Below are 23,740 nucleotides of genomic sequence, written 5' to 3'. Positions count from 1 at the left end.
AATTATACTACGTTGCTTTATAACATGATGATAATTTTTAATACATTTTGATATTCAGAAAAATCCGTTAAAAATATAGCATATATGACACAATCTTATTATAATGAATTTGAAAATCAGGAAGACACAATAGGCACAACAGTAAAGAAATTAAAAAATAAAAGAAAACATTGTAAATTTGGTTTAAATAATTTTATTCTCTTTGTGAATTAGGACTTTGTGAATGCTGGTATGTTATATTTGTATGCACTGAAATTAGCTTTATGTATCAGATTCCATTAAAGAGAAGACTCAAGAGATAGAGACGAGCAAAGAACCAACACAAAATGTATTAGTTTGCTACAACAGAACAGGCACTGAATGAAAATATATATCAGAGTTTAGGCTCAACATGCTCAGAATGAGAGACAGGTAGAGACTCAAACACAGCAGAACAATCAACCTAGGAAGCTATGATTAGAGAAAGTCTGAAACACCCACAAATGCACAGAATAACCGCACAGACCATTTAAAGAAACTACTACAGTCACAAGAGCAAATCAGGAGAAGAGCACAATACCAATAATGACAGAATGATTGGGAACAGGTGTGATCTCCAATGCGCAGCACATGGAGCACCAATTATTTAACTCATCTGCAACCACATTATCTGCTTTACAAATTGGAAAGTGCTTCACAAAATTGTGAACACACTTCTTTTTAATTTATCTGCATTAGACAAAATTCATAGCACTTGGGTTTTGTTGGGAAATACTACCATATACAAGTCTACACTCATTTATCAACACTAAGGGCCAATGTGTGAAAACACTTTTAACTCATTTGTTTAGTACAATACCACAGCTTCAGCACTATAAATCTCCTTCAGGATGACATTCTTTGTTTGTACAACAAGCACATAAGGTAAATAAATTAATATAGCCTACATAAGCAGTTGCATTACAAACATCTACTGCTTAATGCTCAGGTGGCACGATCACCATATGAAATACAGAACTATGAAAACCAGAATGTCCTGTCCCATATAACATTCAAAAAACTACTTACAACCTATCTCTTCTGTGAATACTTGACAGGCAAATGAAGAAAAAAAACTAAGCCTCTCTCTCTCTTTCTATCAACATGTATTGTGCTGGCTTTTGTGGAAACTAACTTGGTATTAGCACCTATTGTATTATTTCCCCTGTATGACATTTCGCTTTATTGCTCCCTGAACTCTCTGTAAGTCGCTTTGGCTAAAAGCATCTGCTAAATGACCAAATGTACATATAACAACAACGGGACAACAGTGTGGTCAACTTCATGCGGCGCTGCACAGACTGATCAGTGGATGACATCAAAGTACCGCAAGAGCAATTAGAAAGCACTGCTTCCTCTTTAGGGCATGACAACCTCAAGTCTGTCCCAAAATACACTCCCATGTACCCTTGTGGACTCATGTTAGTGAGGTCTGCACTTCCTGACATCACCAAGTGTGGACTCAGAGGAGGTCCACAAGACCGGAGTGTGTCATTTGGGACAGGGCCTTAGAGTAGTGAGTGTTAAGGAAGAGGAAAAAGTGAGAGGAAGATGAAGAGGGGAGAGAGGAGTCAGAGTAAGGCCCTGTCCCAAATGGCACACTCTGGTCTTGTGGACCTCCTTTGAGTCCACACTTTGTGATGTCAGGAAGTGTAGACCTTATAGGGTACTAGGCACATGGGTGCACATTTTTGGACAGACTTGAGGTTGTTACGCTGGAAAGAGCAAGCAGTGCTTTCTTATCACTCCCACGGTACTTTGATGTCATATGCTGATGCACTGATGGTCTGTGCACGCCCCGTGAAGTCGACCACACTCTTGTCCCATTGTTGTTATTTAAGACAGTTTTTATAGTTCTGTATTTGATATGGTGATTATGCCAATCTTATGCCAAGCATTATGCAGTAGAAACGTATCATTGTAATTCAACTGCTTATGCATATTTATTTATTTGTATATACAATACCCAATGAGCATAATGTGTTATGTAACATTTCTATATAATACAGAAGCGGTGTTGTTCAGCTTTACAGAGCCCAGAGACATCTAGCCTAAATATAAATCTACAACAAAACATCTGACGCTTACTACCATAAGTAAGAAAATGCACACCATTAAAAGTTTTCATTCATGCACGGTGGACTTACTTAGAAATAAATATAGCCCAAATTGTTTTCTCTTTCATTACTACACACCTTAAAAAGCTAAATCTCTCATTTTGGGGGTGTTACAGTCTGCATGACTGCCAATGCCAACAATTCTCTTTCCCCACAACCCTGTTCCCTATTGAACAAAACAGCATAGGCTGGTTAGGTAGGTTTTAAAGCATGGTAGGTGTTTGCGCTGGTTAAAACTGGTCATGTGCTGGTTTAAGCTGGTCATTTTCTGGTCCTTAGCTGGTCATGGTCCTAAACCAGCACATGACCAGCTTAGGACCAGCTCATGACCAGCTTAAACCAGCACAAACCAGCTACCATGCTTCAAAACCTAACCAGCATATGCTTTTTTTTCAAAAGGGTTTGCTTGGTTATTGACGCATGCCTTTGCCTTTGTTTGATTAATAATGGATTTATTCCCTAACAGGTCTTGACACCAACCTTTTCTGTTTTAAGCTGCTTCAATAAATAATTTTTGTTCTGTTCTTTAGCATTTGAGTCTGTCCTAACAGAACCTGACAAGTGTCTTGAAACAGAAGTAATACTTAAAAATGAATAAATACAAAAACGATATTTATTTGTAAGTAGGGCACATAATTAAGCTTATTAAGCGATGTCATACAAAATTAGGCTTGATAACAATATAGCCCACTGTTTAAGAGTGAAATTATTCCATCTCATTTGTGGGTTAAATAACAGTACAATACATGACATAATAATTAAATGATCACAATGAAACATTTTAGCAGATATAATATTATTGTTCAATTATAAATTAGCTAAATGATAATAAAACTGGCCTCAACATCCTTCGATTCCATTCATAGACTTTGTTCTGCGGTGTTTGAGGACTTCTTGTGGACATCAGATACAACTACAGACATGTATATATATATACATATATATATATATAGTCTATCGCAAAATATAAAAAAATCATGTGAATCGGTGTCAATTGTAATCTTTTACACTTCCACATGAAAAAATAGTGTAGTATGCTAAGCATTTGCTAAAGTAAATTGTAGTAAAATTAGTGTTTTGGAACATTACCATAGTAAATGATACTATAGTATTTACCACAGTTTGTCAGTTTACAATATTTAATACAACAGAATACTCCAATGTACATAAATAATATCATTTCTATAATACAGCTTACTACTGCTTACTATCACTATATACATTACTATAGGCTACTATAGTAAACACTTGAGTGCATTACAGTATTTTTTATGTGTGCTAGTGAACGTTTTTAAGAATGTGTCTGTTTTAAAGCCATAATTGCTCTACCTCTTGTATTTTGAAATGCCATCTTCCTTGTCTATGTCACTATGATGTGTATTTAGATAGCGCTTACCTATACAGAAAAACGAATGACATAAGACCACGTCCAATGTCACGCATGAATGACACGTGGTTACTTAAATGATGACGTCACGAGTATATGTTTAATACATTTTTTTGCAAATTTTCCTGTTTTGGGACTTGCCATTGGCTAAAACAAAGACGTATGTACACGAAATTACGTCTTTTGGCGCAATAACGCGTCCACGCGTTATATCGTCTGTACACGTTACGTCTAAAGAAATATTTGCCAAAACGGCCTTCCATACGCGACCTCATAGTTGCTATACACCGCCATGTGGTTTCACTGATATCACACAGGAGCGCGCTCAAATTGTAACCTTGGTACTTATTAAACAACGACACTAAGAATTGTGAAAGGCGATAACGGGTTTTAAGACAGATTTCTATTTTATCCTCTGACTTTTTATTGTTAAAAACGTCTGGCTTTGCTTCCTTTTGTCATATGGAACACAGCGGAGCGTTTTGCATACCTGCCAGAGATTATAAGGAAAAGCAAACGGTAAGGATTCAGCTAACCTATTGAAAATCAATGGCATTGACATTAAATGCATGCAATACATTTCTTCTCCAGGTTATGTGTTTCATAAGTGTGTTTGGAAAACACTCATAACAGACTTACAAGGCCTTGTATTGTTTAAAAATGTACATACAGCCTACATAAAAACGTGATATCTAATATAAAACAACCAGAAATCCATTTCTCTGTTAAACAGCGCTCTTGAGTGGAAAGGTGGTTCCTTTAAGAAGGAGTTGGCCACTGTTGAATAGACGAGACAGTTTTGAATGATCGGACCTTATTTGGTTTGAGTTATCATCTGGAATTCTGCGTCAAAACTGGGATCTATGAGCGGGAAAGCTTTACTCAAGACTAAAGAAGACAAGGATGCAACCAAGGGTAAGACATCGCATAGCATTTCCTATCGCAGTGTCCATCTGCCTTTTCCTCTTTGTGTATTCTCATAAACTTGGTCTATTGTCAAAAAAGAAAAAAAAGGAATACGCACGATGAAAGCTATTTATGGTTCAGGTGGTTGCAGGCGATTACAACAACAGACCGATTTCAAGCATTGCACGGATCATAAAAAATGTATTCACTGGCTGACTAATAGTTAGTTGCCTATCAGCAAATGCCTTACACAGAGTAACTTCAATTGCATAGTAGACAAGCACAAAACCTGCAAGTGCGCGAGATGTATATTTGAGATCACAAAGGAGATTGTGCGGTCACTTTAAATCTACTGTAAAAGCTGAGTGCGCCTTGCGCGTGGCTAAATTGCTTTGTGCTCTTCGCGCGCTTCAAACTCAAAACGGCAAACGCGTTTCTTTTAAGATGAACAGCAAGTAAGCTGAATGCACATTGTCAGGGTTTTGTGTGTGTTTGTTTATTTTTCTTGACGAAACGGGCATAGATAGACGAAGCACTATGCGCGCTTCAATTCACGGATGTAGGCTGGGTATTGCCATGGTGACAAAGAGGCGGGGAGAGGCTGCCTCATTAAAAATGCATAGCATGCTGTATAAAGTGGAGATGTGTGCTATTTTTTGTGTCTACAGTGGTTCCCTTGCTGAAATTTTAAAGCATATTTTATACGGTATCATTTATATATAAATATACAGTATAACAAACACTCAAGTGGATGTCTGAGTATTAATGTGTGTGGCTGGTTGGTTGGGTCTTAAGTATTTCATCCCCAAACCCTCCAGAGTAAGATAAATGGTTGTGCAAAGGATTACATCTGATTAAGTTGTTACAGGAAAATCTCATTAAAACTTATTACGTCATTGAAAGTAAAAAGCATCTACACATCTACTCTGAGGCAATGTAAAATGAGGGGTCATTAAAAAGACACAACTTTTAATTGTTTAAAAGACCTGTGAGGATTCGGCTTGAACAAGAGAGCATTACGCTTATTTTGACTTTAAATGAAACAATATATACCTACACCCTCAAAACAATGGTGCTATATAGCACTAAAAGTGGTTCTTTGCTCGTAATCATAGGGGAACCACTTTAAGTATATAGAACCATATCTTGGTGCTTCAGTGGTTATTTAGAGGTTAGAGCCAAGAACCACTTTTTTTAGAATGCTCCCATACACAAGTATAGACCCCTTCAAAAAATGTAAGAAACACTGATCCAACTTCCTGTTTAGTTTTTTAACACAAATATTTTAAGAAAATACAACCAACAGAACATGTATAACCGAACCAAAATGTTAAACCTATATCTATATATAATTGAAAATGTAAGATTTAAAAATGAAATACATAAAAATGAAACCAGAAGTGCTTCTGGACCATTGTTTACATCTTGTGAAGTGGTCTATAAACAAGACTCTTCCAGAACGAACGGAAATCTTTCAGTATTTGCCAGTATGTACAGTATCTACCCATATCGTCGCTCTCCTTCCAAAACCCCGGTGTCCAAATTTGTTTTTCAGGAAATGGAAAAAACTCTCTATGTACTTTTAAAAATAAATAGTGTGTTGTTGTCAAAGTTTTGTTGGTTAGAAATTTGCCAAACCCAGTGACAAACGTAAAGGGTGACAAATAATGATGATTTATGGCAAACAATAAAAAATACGAAATGAGGAGATACAAGGTTTTAGAAAGACAGCAGTGATATGGTAAATACCTGTTGTCTTGTTGTTTGCCATTTGTTTACCGTTTGTTTGGCATTTAGTAGGCCTATCATTAGCTCAGATACTGTAAGCTAACATGTTGTAGTAGTGTGTTTCTGTTCTTAAAAAATGGTATTTATCTTTTTTAAAACATGACACCCTTAAAGCACTGTTGCAAAAAATATTGTTATTTCTTAAACAGTAAGATTAAAGTGTAAAGCAATACCTGTAGTTCTCCCCAAAAATTCTCTCATTGTTTCCTCACCCTCATGCTGTTGCTAACTAATATTCTGTTTCTGTATTTGGAAGGGATTGTTTCACAGCTTATGGCATACAACATTCAGTCCGTCGTGTCAAGACAATAAACAACAAAAACACTACAAACTGATAAAAGTAGCTCATATGATTAATGCACTACATTTCTATAATCTTTAGCCATACATTGTGAAGTTGTTATATTTTTTTCACAGAAAAAAATAAAAGCATTCACATTTGAAACATAACTGTGAATTTTTATTAAAGTTATTCTTGGTGAACATTTCCTTAAAAACCACCATGCACTATTATATCTGTGGCTTTACCACCAGATGTCAGTATCATCTTTGTTAACTTGCGTGGGGTTTGTGACTCTCTCTTCCCTACTGTGTACATGTGTACGTGCACGCTCGCATGCGTCTCTTTGTTACATGATGTTTAGAGATGTTTTCATACCATAACTTTCCTAATACTTGCTGTTCTATCATTATGTTCAAGTATTCACAGTTCAAGATGGCAAGGAGTACATTCTCTTGCGGGAGGAGTCAAGTCAGTCTCTTGCAGTAGATCAGAAAGAAAATTCACCATTCCATAATAAATGTCAGGAACTCTTTTGCTGTCCGTTTTGGAACTTCTTTATTCTAAAGAAAAAAGAGAATATTGAAGGTTTGTCAAGATGAAAGGTTTATCGGTTCTGCCTGCACAGCACCTGAATATAAATGGGCACTTTAGTTTCAATGCTGATGTCACACAAATGTTTACCAGCGTAAATGCTCACATTATTTACCCACAGACAAGAATGAGAAATGTATCATTTTACTGTAACACAATGGAAACACTTGTGTTGGAAATGCACAACCCTAAGGCTTTGTTCACACAAAGGGTTTTGTTTTAATAAAATCTTATGTAATAACACAATTTTTTGAACTGTAAGTTACAACTTGCTCATGTTTATAATGATTGGAACTTGAGCAATGGGTGTTTCTTCATTGAGGAAAATACATTAACCACAGACAACAAAATTAGAAAAGGTGGCACTTTCAAACCAAAGAGAAGTGTTAGATGCATGTTTCTCTGCCTGTGTGAACATGGCCTAAACCAGAGTTTCTCAACCAGGGGTCCCAACACACTTTCAAGGGCTCCTTGAGATGACTTAAAATTAATAAAAAATAAAACAAGCATTAAAATAGGCTAAAGCTATAATAAGTTAAAGTAAGATGTTTCCTACTATTTTGTTACTATATAATACTACGTAATAACATATCTTTTTAGTAATAAAAAAAACTTGAGAACCACTGGCATAAAATGTTTAGTATCTCCTCACCTCTTAACCAGCACATCCGGCATGCTTTGAATGTTCTTCCAAGTCTGTTGTATTGTAGATTTCAGGACCACATTGTCGAGGTGAGCCTAGTATTTCCTCATAGTCTCTTAGCACCATCTAGTGGTAGCTTGTCAGATCAGCTTTGTCAGGGTGGTGTTGTTTTTTCTTTCTCATCTGAAAAACACAGGTTTACGAAAGCCTATATATATATATATATATATATATATATAGTTTTTTTTGCCGATATTAAACTACGAAAGTAAACTAAGGAGGTTTTTTGAATTTTGTAACTGTGCACATGACCAAAGGATGTCTGTCATCAAGGATTAAAGTGAGTTTGTAATGCACAGACTCTGATAGGCCTAATCAATTTGATTCAAATGTTTATTATTACAGCTGTACATAGTTATTATTCCTGGCTCCTGATTGACTCTCCATTTTCTGTAGATGGAATTCTGTCTGCTGTGTGCTTGTTCAAAGCAAAATAATCAGCTTTTTATCTGTAAAGAAATACAAAATATTAAATGACCTAAAATAGGCTAAGCCACAATTGCCGCATATTTTATGTCCATAAGTGTGCATTAAACAGAATGAGAAAACACTTGTATGGCTGTGATATGATCTTAGATTTATCATGCTGAATGCATATACACTGTAAAAAAAATCCCGTGAAAAAACAGATAAAGTACTGGCAGAAAATTACCAGTACATTTTCCTTTATTTTACGGACATTTCCATTAATGCTAAAATGCAAATGAATGCAGTGCAAACTGTAAAATACAGGTAAAACAACTGTAAAAATGAACAACGGAAAATTCCTTCATATTAATACAGTATATTGTGCCCTATTTTTACGGCTTTTTTTTAGAGTGTAGGATAATATGCTGAGTTCACTCGCATGTTGGTACAACACATAACAGGAAGGAAAGCTAGACTAATTTAATTCCCCCGTTTGAGAAAAATCCTGTTTCCTCATTATGCCGATATCTCATTACTTTCTCTGAACAGTGTGCAGTGACGCAGGAGCTGTGGCTGCCTCTGCTGAACTGTCCGTAAACTGTTCTTGGTTTTGAGGAATTGTAAACCAGCCAGATCTCTGACATTTTTATTTACAAAAGTAATATTGAGTATAGAAGCCGGAGTCTGTGTTTGTCGGCCTGCTGTTTTTCCTGATGCCATTTTGTCAACGATACTGAAATTTATTAGATGGATTTATACAATTCAGACAGACAGCTGATATTTCTGAAGCTCTTTATGGCATTTAAATTTAATTTCCTCCTCAACGCGCCGCATCTCCATTCAGCTCACCCATTTGTGCCCTTAAGCACAACGTTTAAGTTAAACCTCGAGTGAGAGAACCCGACATAATTCGTGATTATAGGATTCAGAACAAAGAGTGTTCGCTTGAAAGACTTTCGCTACCCTCTTCTTGCTGTGAATGACCCTGAAGAGAATGGTAGTGTTGGCAGTATAGCAAATGCATCTGATGAATCATTGATGAGGCGACCCAAACTCATAATGGTCCGTCAATAATGACCGATAATGATCTGCTATGATTAGGCCTACGGGGCCGCTTAATGGACAGAGTACTCCTGAGAATTTGTTGAAAGTTTGGAACGCCCTTTTTTCTTTCTTTGCACACAGCGAAGAAGTGCGAAAGAGTAAAAGCCATCTTTGGATGCGTATGCAGGCGTTTCCTTTAAGAAGATCAGTATCAGGTACATTTTTAGATATCTGTGCCAGTTGGTGCAAAGAGTCTTTATTTATAAGAGTTATGTACACAAATGCATAACTTATTCATTTTAAAATAATTATATATTGCGCGTATGGCATGTTTAAATGGTTTTGTTAACAGAGATTATAGGCCTATATTGTCTTTGGCGCTGTCCGTGGTAGTGAAATACAGTCCAATTAAACTTGATCTCAAGTGGGTCGACAGTTTTCTAGTTGTTTCCATCAAAGTACGATTTCGTTAAGCATGCCTGAAACAGATTATGCTTTACATTAAATTAGCTTGACAAACTCAGATGTGTTTTGTAGAGATAATGTATTTTCCGCTGCGCCTTCTATTTTTAAAGTAGATGGCACCGCCCATCGTTTACTATATGTTCGAAAACTCAGATAAATGTATTATGTAACACATATTTTCGTTGTTCTGTTATTCTTTGAGAAGAAAATACTCTTTAATACTGTCTAAGAATGTTTAAAATGTACAGAGACAAAACCATTTAATATATATTGCCATTAGGATTATGTTGCTACGTAACGTGCTTAAAAAGTAAAACACACACATATTATGAACAGGCGTTACCCATTTAATATGTGCACACTGCAATTAGACAATCACAAAATGTGCAAGGCAATGTAAAATCAGGCTAGTCTTGATTTCCCTAGATGTTGTTAAAACACGACGCCTTGTTGAAGACCACAGTCACGTCTCTCGGCTGTCTGTCACCATGCAGCCCACTGAATCTGTGCTGCAGGAGCCACTGTGAGTGGAATGAGGTTCGTGCTGCAGTGAAACGACGAGAGGAGGAATCTCCGCACCAGCAGAAGTGGATCTTTTCTCCACAGATTCACGGATCGTATTGCTGACACCATTGGAGACTGCTAAAATCACATTTCTGCGCTTTGAATTATAGTCCAGTTATGCTTTTCGCACGCCTCTGAATTTCCATATTCTGGGCGGTCTTGGGTAATGGGGACGAGTCTATTTAGCACCTATGCTGAGCTTTACTGCTGAGCACATCTGCAGGAGAAGCAGCCAAGACCACTGGGGAAACATAAACAGCGACGCCGATTAATCCACTCAACTTCAATTAAAGGGTGCGTTATTGAAAGGCGGGGACCTCTTGCTGGCCATTTTTGGCATCATTCTCCTCCTCTTTCTCACACGAAGAAAATATTTAATTATTTCCCAAGACGCGATGTGGTAACAGGTGCTCTCATTTTTCTCAATCGGTGCATGGCTTAGTGCTCCAAACACTCTCGGAGTAGGGAGGTTTGGATCATGGCACGATGGCACTGGGTTCTCTCTCATGCAAACGCGCTGTTATAAAGATCCACACAAAAAGGCAAGATTTTCTGGAAAAGAGATTTCCCCCCGGAGAGAAGAGGGGCTGCCGTCCGGGAGCTGCTGCACCATGTCAGAGCACAACAACAAAAGCTGAAAGAACTGTTTAGCTGCTATGAATGTTTAAAACCCAAGTGATCTATTTTTCTGGACATGCTCGGTCCCTGTGGGGGAAACAGTGTACATCTGAAATGACCATTACGCAGACCCACACGGAGTATTGATTTTGTTTTATCAGTGACAATGTTTTGAACATACAGGAATCGAACACACACAACATTCTGTGTGTGAGAGGTACATTTTTTTTATCTTGGACGCGTCGTCACACCACAACGCCAAACTGGCTACAGCCGCAGCGATCGCCAGCAACCTCATTCGGCAGAAGAGGCAGGCGAGGGAGCGAGAGAAAGCGAATGCCGGCCGCTGCGCAAGCAGCCCCAACAGGAGCATAGGGAACTGCGAGAAACCTAGCAGGCTCAACTTGTTCTCACGCGTCAAACTCTTTGGCTCAAAGAAACGCAAGAGAAGGAGGCCAGGTCTGATGCAATGTATTCTCCTTATCAGGCTTTACGACAAAATCATGATCATCATCATCATCACATCATTGTCATAGTCGTCATTTTTTTTGTATTAAACATTTCCCTACACGAGTTTTAACACCATACTGTTAATTCATGGAATAGGGGTGTAGCATTTAAACTTGACTTAAATCCACTGTGCAGAGTAAGAAGAAGAGGGATTTCACAGTTCATTGCTTTTGATCACTGGCTTCTCTTTCAGCTAGAGCTGATGTTGCAATATCACCAGAGCACACAGCACTATCATTTGTTATATATCACGCAGTCTGAGTCAGAGATCTGGCTTAAAAGATATAGATGCCACTGTTTGGGATATTTGCTGACTTCAGTTTGTTTTTAATATTTTGCTCCAACTTGATTAGGTTGGTCTTTTATTATGTTCAGTATTTTAATCAGTACCTTCAAGTACCATTCAGTAACAAAGTCAATAATAGTGTTTTATAATAAATGCATTATGATGCAATAATTTATTAATAAATGCAATAATTAAACACAGTACATTTTGAGTTTTTTAAAGAATCCAGTGAGACTGGCTGCAGTTGGATGTATGTTCATAAACACTACTCAAAAACCTTTATATGGTTACATCTGAAATAACAAAATGTAGCGTTTTATTGAAGCCGAAAAATAATATTTAATTTGATTTAATCCAACCTACATTACATTACAGTACACCAACAGAAATCATTTTAAGGGTTAAATGACTAATTTACGTAAACAAATCAGAATGATTTCATTATAATTTGCTTTGCATTTTACATTTACTGCTGTTTACGATGAGGAAATACTCCAATGAGGAATTTACTGTGCAGGTTAAAACCTAATTTATACTGATGTCTGAATATGTCACATTAGTTGTTCATTCAAAGTTACGTAATGTTGGTACCGCTGCATGTTATCACCTAACAGACATAGTTATTTATCACCTGAACACTGAGGCATGCTTGGCAGATGCTTGGGTCCCTGTCGGCACCAGCTCACGCTGTGTTTTCTCAATGCACATTTTATGGTTTTTCAACAGTCATTTCTTGGCTTTCACAAGCTGTTTCCTTTGTGCTGAATGTTCTCTTCTTCTTCAGCTCATATATTCCCCTTCCCGTCTACTCTCTCTCTTCCTAAATTCTCTTCTCTCGATTCCACAGAGCCCCAGCTCAAGGGGATAGTCACCAAGCTCTACAGTCGCCAAGGTTTTCATCTTCAACTACAGGCTGATGGGACCATTGACGGTACAAAGGAGGAAGATAACAATTATGGTCCGTCCGCTACATGTGACCTGTTTAAACATGACTTAGCCTACACACGTCTTTCCCTTGGGTTCAAAGCTGTTTTGTTGTCCTCCACAGCTATTTTCAACCTCATCCCTGTTGGGCTACGGGTGGTGGCCATACAGGGTGTCCAGACAAAACTCTACCTGGCCATGAACAATGAAGGCTTCCTTTACACCTCTGTGAGTAAACCCTGATTCTGCTTTAGCGCTTTCATTGAACGTGGATTCGCAATAATATAAGCATAAAATCCGGGCCTTTCTAATATCCACAAAGTACTGAGTGTGGGGCTATAGAAAACCAGCAATTTCTGTCTGAAGAGCCGCCTGCTACTCTCATTTAGGTTAAATCAATGTTTTAGACAGCTTCATGGATACAAGTAGTCTCATGCCTGAGGAGCCGAGCTGCTAACTTAAAGGTTGCAGGTTGGCTCCTAGACAGCAGCGATCAATGGAGCGTTAATGAGATCCAACTCCTGCCCAAACACCATCTGCTTTTCGTAGTTATTAAAGCATTGGCCGACTGTATTAAAATAAGAGATTATAAACATATTTAGACATGCTTGTTAGCACCTCCGCATAAAATTCGGAGATAATTCACACTTGATGTAATTGCGTTTTATTCAGACTATCTATGGAATGCTCATGGGAGATGATGCATGGCCAAAAACCGCACAGAATTCGCTCCCTGCCCAGGACATACTCTGCAGATATTAAATATGAAGAGATCACAATAACACTCTAATGCATAGTTTGTTTTGCGAGTGCCTCTCTCCTCTGATTAAATGTGCTATGGCGAGATGAATAATTTAGTGCCGTGCCAAGTGCTTCTGTCATTTCAAAATGTAAATTTTAGTAACATTGCTGACATGAGGTGGAAACCTAAAAGATTTGCTGTGTGGTTTTCACACTCTTGGCCAGCCGTTTGCTGCAATACTGCATTATTTTATAATGCACAAATGCAAAGACTTTACTTTGTGTGTACCTGAGTGGGCTTGTGTCTGACTCTCCACCCACAGGGATACTCAAAATCGCACCCATATTATTTGGCCGTGCCGTGTATGCTCCTTGTAGGTTTTGAGAGGTTGTTTTCTCCAGAACGAATGTATTGATCCACAAGACTGAGTCAAAGTGTTTCAGGCCTCAGGAGTTTATTGGTAATCAATCTGCGTCACAAACAGGAGGGAGAGCACATGGGATGACATGCCACGCTGGTCAGAGTGTTTATTAGGGTTCCAATTAGAGGAATTTACCTCCAGATAGACAAAACATGAGGTGATGTGCAGGTATCAACAGAGAATAGAGTATCATCTTCAGCTCAATTCTGTCTCTGTCTCTTCACTGCTTTATCTTCTTTCACTACACAGTATAAAAGCAGTAGTTTTGTCTTCAGAGGTGTATAAAGGCCTTACATAATGAAGCGTTATGTTTTTATTACCTTAGAATGAGCTGTTTCTATCTACATACACTGCGGGTCTCCTTACATGGAATTCACCATGTTGTTTCTACAGTAGCCCTGAACGGACAAACTGCTCTACAGAGCGTGTTTCATAAATACGTTATCTTCTTTGGCAAAAAAGAGAAAACGTGACATCTGTGTCAGCCACCGTAGTGCTTCAAAGGGGAGGGGTGGAGTGAGCCGTTGGTTCCAATTCGCAACCTCACCGCTAGATGCTGCTAAATTTCATACACTGGACCTTCTAATATATTTATGATGGTCATTTACAGTATGTAAGATCAGTTGTTGTAGGAAAGTATACAAAATGTGACTTATAAGTACAGATTTGTATAGACTCAGTTTAACCATGTAGAAGCCAGGTTTTCATCTTAAATGGTAAAAAGCATCAACCTGAGGTACATTTACCTAATATATACTGTATATATTTACAAGATGAATGGAAACGTATAAATTTAACACATTCTGTAATTCAATCACAGTTAAAAAAAAATTACACCACAAATGAGTTTTTATCTGTTTAAAATCGTTCAACAGTAGTCTACATGTTATTAAGGATGTTTGTTGTTTAAACGGTCGTTGCGAGGCTGGTCATTGTCACCTTCAGGTAGAGTAATGGCTCATATGACCGGGGCATAATGAATTAGGGAAGCAAACACAATAATACAGACGACCCAGGGCAACCACGCTTGCGTATTCTAAAGTCTCAGTTTTCCTCCGTTTACACAGAAACGCAACCCCGAAGTTTTCAAACTAAAACGGGGTCTGCAGCGTTTCCAAAAGTCTCTGTTTTCGGGGTTCGAAAACTCCGGAGCAGTGTAAACGCCAGGCATAACTGTAGCAAGAGTTATGCGTTTTTAATGGAAACCGCACTAGTATATAAACGCCGCCTAAATAGTTTTTATGGAAAAGATACTGAGTAGGAAAAATGAATTTGTTCAGTCAGTCTCTCTCTCTCCCTCTCTTAAACACACACACTCTTTATCTCTTATGCAAATACTTGTCCACACACACGCACACACACACACACACACACACACGCACGCACGCACGCACGCACACACACACACAAATGTTTTTCTTTCCCCCTCTCTCGCTCTCTCCCCACTGATTATTTTTCTGTTGTGTTCTCCGACCCATTTAACTCTCACAGGAGCACTTCACGCCAGAGTGCAAATTTAAAGAGTCCGTGTTTGAGAACTATTACGTGACCTACTCGTCAATGATCTATCGGCAGCAGCAGTCAGGCCGAGCCTGGTACCTGGGTCTCAACAAAGAAGGTCAAATCATGAAGGGCAACCACGTAAAGAAGACCAAGCCGGCTGCCCACTTCATCCCCAAACCTCTCAAAGGTTCGTTCAAGTGTCTCCCATACCGTTCCTCAAGCTGATAGCTTTCTAAAAATATCTACTTTCTGCTGAGAAGATATTAGTCGATTCTAGCACATGAATTACAAGTAGCTTGTTGGATTTCCAGAACGTGTACAGCTCAGTAGTTGATTGGTGCTGAAACAGAAACATGCTCCCTGCACCATGGCCAACACGTTTCAAGTGTGCCATCTTGTTATATATAATTAATGTGTTTTTTATCTATCTACAACTGCAGACAAAATTGAGAGACCATTGCAAATTTTCATTTAATCAGCATTTCTAGATGTACTCTGGTCATTCCTGTCCAGTGTCAACAACATCAAACCTCAGAAGTGACATAAAGTCATCCAGCAGCAATGTGAAAGAATAATAGCATGACAAGAAATATGAAATCTGTGATAAAAATATTACTGTTGTATTGCTTAAACGTGAGTATTTGCAGTATTTGAGGTTTAAAAAATACAGAGCATCTTTTCTTATAGTTAGACCTGTTTCTCCAGTTTTCATAAATGCAAATAGAAACAATATTTTTATTTGGAATTTAGGAGAAATATTGTTGGTAGTTCACACCACAGAATGAAAAAATAATAATAATTTTAACTGAACATATAATTATAAATAGGAAATTCAGAAAAACTGAAAATAATTTGAAATGGTCTCTTAATTTTTTCCACAGCTGTGTATAAAATAATATAGTGCATGTTTCAAACAAATAGTGGGATTAGACATGTATATATACTGTACATTTACTTCATATATGCATTACTACATGGGCTTAAATCAGATTTATGTATGAAGTTACTATGACACATGAATTCAAGCTTGTGTTATCTCACATATACAGGTTTAAAGGTATAAAGATCTGTATAAGTAATAAGGGCTTCTCAAACATACATGCAATGAGAAAGTAAGGCATATAATGGAAACGTCTAACCACAAACTATTTCCTTGTCAATTTCTTGACCACATTAAGATAACATGCAGCAATGTGCATCATTCTCACTAACTCACTAAGACCTGTTACTTGTCTACCTTTTATAGTTGCTATGTACAGAGAGCCGTCACTCCACGATCTGACCGAGTTGTCACGCTCGGGAAGCGGCACCCCGACCAAGAGCCGGAGCGCCTCGGCCATGCTCAACGGCGGCAAGACTTTGAGCCAGCATGAGTCAACATAACCGCCGGGCACAACTGCGATCTGCTGCTGTATGGCTGCTGGACTCTACCACCAACTAAACAGCACAAATGTGTTTACAAGAGTGCGGCGAAACCCTTTGCTGGTCGCTAGCAAGTGTTTCCCGAAATCACTGTGATGAGAACTCAATTGTGAAATCTTTCCAAGAAAATCTACACTGTACAATCTTCTGCAGGTCAAAATTGTGACAAACAAATCAAGCCATCTTACTGACGTGGGGATCTGCGTTTGTGGGCAATCCCGTTTCCATGTGTAGCATACAGAGCTGTGGGTCTTTGCCTCTTCCACGAGAAACTTCTAGAACACTTACTTTTGTGTTTTGCTCCATTTTTTCCTAGGGATGCTAACTCAGTAGTGCAGAGTCAGCTACAACATGACACTAGCAGCTTGTGAGACCCATTTGAAACAGAATTCCAAAGGTTTTAGACGTATTATAAAAGTCTTTCAACATAGCCTTTTTGATGCAGCGGTTCATTGTTGTGTGCCACTTAGGGGAACCGTGATGGCTCTCGCATCTTTTTTTTTTTAGCTTTCCATCACACAGTTTTGCCAATTAAACAGATTAAGGGTTTGGTCTGTCTGCACACCAAAGATGTCATTAGTCTGTTGTGAGTTGTTCAGAGGTAAGATAACTTGTGTCACGTTGGCTTTCTCAGCCAAACGGTTGAGAAAACCGAAAGAATGAATGTCACATAGGAGTATTTGACGGCTATTATTTTATTGTCCTTGCTTTTCATGTGTGTGTGCGTTTTGTCTATTTTTTCTCTTTGTCTGACTTCTCTTCTCATTTTGGAATGCAGGAGAAAAACTTAAATCTAAATTATTGATCAGTATAAACCCTCTAAATATAAAGTATAAATATTTTTGTCCCCCCAGGCCTTTGCTGTTTTTTTGTAAAGAAAACTGTAATAAAACCAAGCAAGAAAAACCATCCATTGCTTCAACAGGGCTAAATGAGCATCAATAAATCACTCATGGATGAACATTTATTTCTGTTGAAATCTATTTTATAGTCCTCAGTGGTCAGGCAGCAACCCTCGGTTATAATTTTGTTTATTTTGTTTGTGCATATTTAATGCATGGAGGAAAGTGGACGCTGCATGTTGTGTGGCTATGTATATTACTATTAATATGGAACCATGTGATTGAATGGATACTGGAGTAAAATACAAATGTATATATATACTGTATATATATATATGCATTTTATCCTGCTACCTGCCCGTTTATTATTTGTTGTACATTTAAGAAGCTGCACTAAATAAAATGTTTTGTATGTTCAGAGCATTTATAATGTTTGATTATGTATTAATAGATTATGGACCTTTCCCACAGATATAATACCTGTTGCTGGAAAATAGCAAAAGTAAGGGTATATTGTTACAGGAATACACAACCCTGCTTTAAAATAACATAATTGCTTGTTATTTTCAAATGGAAAAGAAAAGATAACTAACTCTCAACACTTTTAAAGCTCCAATGTGTAATTTTTTGGAGGATCTATTGACAGAAATGGAATATCATATACATAACTATGTCGTCAGAGGTGTAAAATGGCCGGCAGCCATATCACCCTGTAGCCCAAGACTGGTTTCCCACATGGAGCTAAGCAGGGTTGAGCCTGGTCAGTACCTGGATGCGAAACCACCTGGGAAAACCTGGAAGAGGTGTTAGTGAGGCAAGCAGGGGGTGCTCACCCTCTGGTCTGTGTGGGTCCTAATGCCCCAGTATAGTGATGGGCACACTATACTGTAAAAAAAAACACCGTCCTTCGGATGAGACGTTAAACCGAGATCCTGACTCTCTGTGGTCATTAAAAATCCCAGGATGTCCTTCAAATAAGAGTAGAGATGTAACAACGGCATCCTGGCCAAATTCGCCCATTCGCCTCTATACATCATCATGGCCTCCTAATCATCCCCATATGTAGTAATTGGCTTCATAATTCCACCTCCTCTCCACCAATAAGCTGGTGTGTGGTGGGTGTTCTGGCGCAATATGGCTGCCGCCGCATCATCCAGGTGGATGCTGCACATTGGTGGTGGTTGAGGAGATTCCCCCCTTTCATGTAAAGCGCTTTGAGTACCCGGAAAAGCGCTATATAAATGTAGTAAATGTAATGATGTATATCTATAAAGACCTTGCATAATGAAGCTTTATGTTTTTATTACCTTAGAATGAGCTATTTCAATCTACATACACCGCAGGTCCCTTTGCATATTGTTTACTGTAGCCCTAAACGGACAAACTGGGAATTTCGTAAATGTTCTTCTCCCTTGGCAAAGAAGCGAAAACGTGACAACATCTTAGTTCTGTGTCAGCCACCGAAGGGAGGGGTGGATCAGCCGTTGGTTGCAATTCACAACCTTACAGCTAGATGCCGCTAAATTTAATTCACTGGACCTTTAATATAACTCAATTATAAAGAAAATGTATTACTTTCCATTTTTTAAAATGAGACTGGTTAGTCCCCATTCAAGAATATTACAAAAAATGCTGGATTTAGAAGTACAGTATATCACAATAAAAGTAATTAATACTGTGTTGAGTATACTGTCTGTCAACATTGACAGAACAAAAGTCAATTTAATTAATTTAATTATTTATTTTTGTTTCTATACAAAAGTCTTCTTGCCCTTTGAATATGCAGACTCTATGACATTCATAACCCCTTAGGAATGTAACCAATGTTAATTTTGGCACCGCAGTGCATAAACAGCAGTGAATTCATCTGAATTTAAACCATAACTCTTGAATAAACATCAGGTCAGCAAGCACTGCTCGATTTTTAAGTAGATAGTTCTACCTGTTTTCTATTCATGAATTCTTATTGATGAAGACCCTCTGAATGAAGAAATTGATTTTGTTGTGCTTTGCTTCACTGGTATCGTGTAATGAAACCTTGATCATGTCTAATGCATAACCTTTTGGGAGGCCACTGCAAAACTGTTGTTTAATGTACTGTAAATTTAAATTATATAGGCTTCAATTATATAGACCATCCAAGTCAATTCCATTTAACTCCAATATGTTCATCTAAAGTCATGCGAAAAAAAACATATTTTCATGGAAAAGCAACAAGCTGATAGAGCAATAGAGCAGAAAGACCTATATTGCAGAACAGAAGAGGAAAATAAAATGACAAAGCATACCTTTAACTTAAAATATTAAGTTATATATTGTAAAGAATCATCATATATATATAATATAACAAATATGAAAGACAGCCGAGTACACAATATGACCCAGTTAAAAAATGCATTAAGTGCCGTAACTTCAGAAAACGTAAAGTCTCAATATTTCACCCCAGCTAAGGCCATCACATCCCATGTTAATATTTGATAACCTGAAATGAATTTTGGATGAACTCCGCTTTCGTTCCCAAGAAACCCAGTGAAACAGGATTATTTTTTGCACCTTGCTAAAAACTTCACATTCATTAACATTCTAATTATAAAAAAAGCACCACATGATAAAGATGATGTGACATCACCTGGTTAGTAGCCAGATGGTGGTGAAGACTATGAAAGAGTGATGTGAGACGAGAGATGTGTAGATACAGAAGAACGGAAATGAGACGGATAAGTGAAGTTATGATGGACAGCTCGGTGCTGATGTTGTTGTTTTAAAATCTGATTTGAGACGCAGCGCTCAGGAAATTGTGCTCTGTGCTGCAATAAATGAAAATAAGGCAGCTGATGAAGAAAGACCAGACAATGGCGCGTATGGGGTGGAGCGCACGTACAACACAGACTCCTGCTTTGTCATGCACGGTCACAACACGGCAAATCGATGAGGCTAACCTGAAATGATATGGTAAATCTGGGCGATTGATGAGAGAGGCACAGTTCATTGAGCACTGATAGTGGATTTATTTCCTTGGCTACAGCGTGAAATGCAAAGTTCTCATATGAGTTCTAACATAATTTGCAAGCTCAGTCTACATAGTGTCTAATCTGTGTTTACATGTACAGTACAACAGTATGACGGAGAACAGATTACAGCGTGAAGTTCCCATCTGTTTTGCCGTGCTTGATCAACGAGTGCCGCTTTGAAGGCTCCGATGTTGATGAAGTGCAGAAGAAAGGCGGAGCTGACAGCCTGTACAATCACCGGTTTCCATGGCATCTGGGATGATGTGCTTTCAATGGTTATGGGGACTCTTTCAAACAAGAGACAGACCAATCATATATAGCTTGGTTGATGCAGGATGTGCATACATCTCTGTGACAATATTTACATTAGGTTAGTCATTACTGAGGCCGGAGAAATTGCAAGTCATTTTAGTCTGTGCCATCATGTGGCAAGTGAAATTTTGTATTGAGTCAGTCCATAGAGAGAATCTTGAAGCTTCTACCTCATAAGTGGACGGACCAGGTTAAAAATGTATGCCCTATACACCTTTGGCATCCGGGTTGTTTTTCAATGCATCTTAAAAGGTGTAATACAATGTATTGTGCACCTTAATTAAAATCCGCCCATACAACACAGAAATAATCCTAATCATACTGGTTAACCAAGGACACATCCATAAAACTGTCAGCGTTTTATAGATTTTTCAGACTCACGGTTTGAGCGCTGATGTGCGTATGCGATCACAGCTCTGGCACTCATTTCACCCTAATCGATCCGTAAACAGCCAGGGTTCAAGAATAAGACGGATGTCTAGAGCAAAAATGACAGTTTGATGAGGCCATTCTTTCGGAATGAGAGCAAAGCAAACATGAGACTAGAAATACAAAACGGAAAGGTGGATATAGAGGGCAGTTAAACTGAGCCCAAAGCCAGAGGATGTAATCCCCAGCTGTTTTCAAAGAATATAGACAGGCGCCTTCTAATCATTAAACCACAGGATTGCGGTCGGCGGTTCGCAATTATATGCGGCCCATGCATCACGGCTGAAGCTGTGTTTACCACTGTGATGTGAAAGAAATATGCAAGCATAGATTATCTACAGTGACAGACTAAATTAATGTCTATTGGTAATCAAGCAAATGAACCTTTGCCTCACCCTGTGTGATTAACAATAACGAGGCTCATGAGATTTGTGACAATCAACTTTAGGACATAGATGACAGGAAGCAGTATAATACACAAATCACTCACTATATTTTATGGATTTGGAAAATTCAATGACTGCACTGTGATGTATTGAAAGTGAGATGTTAGGGGGGAAACCAGTGACCATTGGGTCTGTATTCAGTTCTTGTCATTTGTTTATGTACAGATGCACAGCTGGACGATATGCAACATATAAGCTATAATGATGTTTTGGCTGGTTTAAATAAATACAAAGAAATGATGTAAAGGTTATTATTCAAACAAGCAAAATTGTGATACAAGATACAAAAAATCCATACAGTACATGTACTATACTGTATATATCCACACATTGTCAACTTGTTTTGTTGTTACCTTATTATCTTAATAATGAGCATACAAATCATTTAATTAAATTAAATTCACAATTATTTCTATAGCGCTTTCACAATTTTGCATTATTGCAAAAGCTGTACAGTAAATACATAGTAGTACGGACCGTAGAGACAAAGGATATAGAAAAAAGAAATCACAGAAAAGATGGCACTATTTTTCATAAGATGTACATTAACGTTACTAATTGTGAAAATAATGGTCTGTAAGGTTTAGGCAACTCCAGCATTATGGATGTTACATTTTTAGTCAAAACTTGAAATTCAAATTCTCAGATAATGTATTTACCAATATAACGAATCTGGGTTTTATTTCTTCGATTTCAGACATCAGAAAACTCAGTCTATGCATTTTTTTGTTATGAATGTGACAAAAAGGATGCACAATCTTGAGAGACAACATACTTCGCAGGATTTCTGTGAAATAAAATGTACAAATCAGAAGCAATAATACCCAAAAGTAGCAGGAATGGCCCTTCATTAATCACAAAATAGTTCTTTTATTTTAATTTCGATGTTCCCATTTATGAGGAATATGGACCATGGAACTGGAATTGACAATTCATTTACCTGACCATGGAAAACTACGCTTTAAAACACACAAAAAAGCTTTAAACTTCACATGGCTATTTGAGCCACCAGATATCGACATCTGACCTATCAGAAAATAAATCGTTTTTTTCATCTAAGATTTACATTTGCATAGAATTGCCCAACTGTTAAATTCATAGTCCCATAAAGCAAGTGTGAATAAAAAAATTTAATATGACAAACAATATATTAGCAATACTAAAAAAATGAGTGTCTGGAAGATTATAATCTGATTCTGAATAGAAAGATGACTAAAAACATCAGAATCTCTTCATTTTAAAAACGTCTAAATGACTAAATGTAAATGTAATCCACTCAACTGGACACCACAAATTTGTGCAAAACCATGATTTGTTATTCCACCATGATCCTAGCAAAGAAATATTTTGTGCCATCTTTGTGAGTCAACTTTATCATTTCTTCCTTTTAAATTTTTTTTAAGACAAACACAACAACATAGCATAAATATGCATATTGTCAATGTAATCTAATTAACACAAAGACTTGAAAGTAATGGATCTAAAATGTACATTCCAAACGTCATCGTATCCAGATGGATTTTCGAGACCAACGTGTGATTCTTGGAGTTGAGCCTCTTTTCTCATCGACTGCTTTGCTGGCTCATTAGAGAGTGTGATATGCAGCTCTATCTCTGTCAGGTACAAGCCAATTTAGGAGCCAGTCACTCTGTGATGAGAACAAGGAGCACTATAAATGAAAGCCTTCCACACATATTTCCTGTGAACTTAATCAGCCTCGGCTAATCATAGATCCTCCACTCCACCATCTATCCTGACAAACCATTATTAGTTTGGGAAGCGTTTGGAATTATCTCAATCTGGCTGTATGGCTCTCAAGTGTTATCTGATTTTAAGCCAATAATAATAACAACAGTCATTTAACAAACAAGTCTAATGCACACAAGATTCAACAGTAACATTCAACAATCAAAACAACTGAGTAAAATAGGCCTACTATGTAAACATTACTTAGGACTACATATGGTAACTCATGGAACAGGCTTTGTTGAATAACGTTA

General features: G+C 37.8%; 1 protein-coding gene across 1 annotated transcript; it reads left to right on the top strand.

Moving 5' to 3' along the window:
- Nucleotides 1-3,835: 3,835 nt before the first annotated feature.
- On the top strand, nt 3,836-17,958 carry fgf13b (fibroblast growth factor 13b). Its single transcript, XM_057321913.1, has 6 exons — nt 3,836-4,041; nt 4,256-4,437; nt 12,536-12,646; nt 12,737-12,840; nt 15,267-15,465; nt 16,525-17,958. The coding sequence occupies exons 2-6, from the start codon at nt 4,386-4,388 to the stop codon at nt 16,659-16,661; spliced, it is 603 nt and encodes a 200-aa protein (XP_057177896.1). The 5' UTR covers nt 3,836-4,041; nt 4,256-4,385; the 3' UTR covers nt 16,662-17,958.
- Nucleotides 17,959-23,740: the final 5,782 nt, after the last annotated feature.

This window comes from Triplophysa rosa, linkage group LG22 (genome assembly GCF_024868665.1).
Source record: "Triplophysa rosa linkage group LG22, Trosa_1v2, whole genome shotgun sequence".
NCBI lineage: Eukaryota > Metazoa > Chordata > Actinopteri > Cypriniformes > Nemacheilidae > Triplophysa > Triplophysa rosa.
The sequence above is the reverse complement of the archived record's forward strand: the minus strand, read 5'-3'. Positions and strand labels throughout refer to the sequence as shown.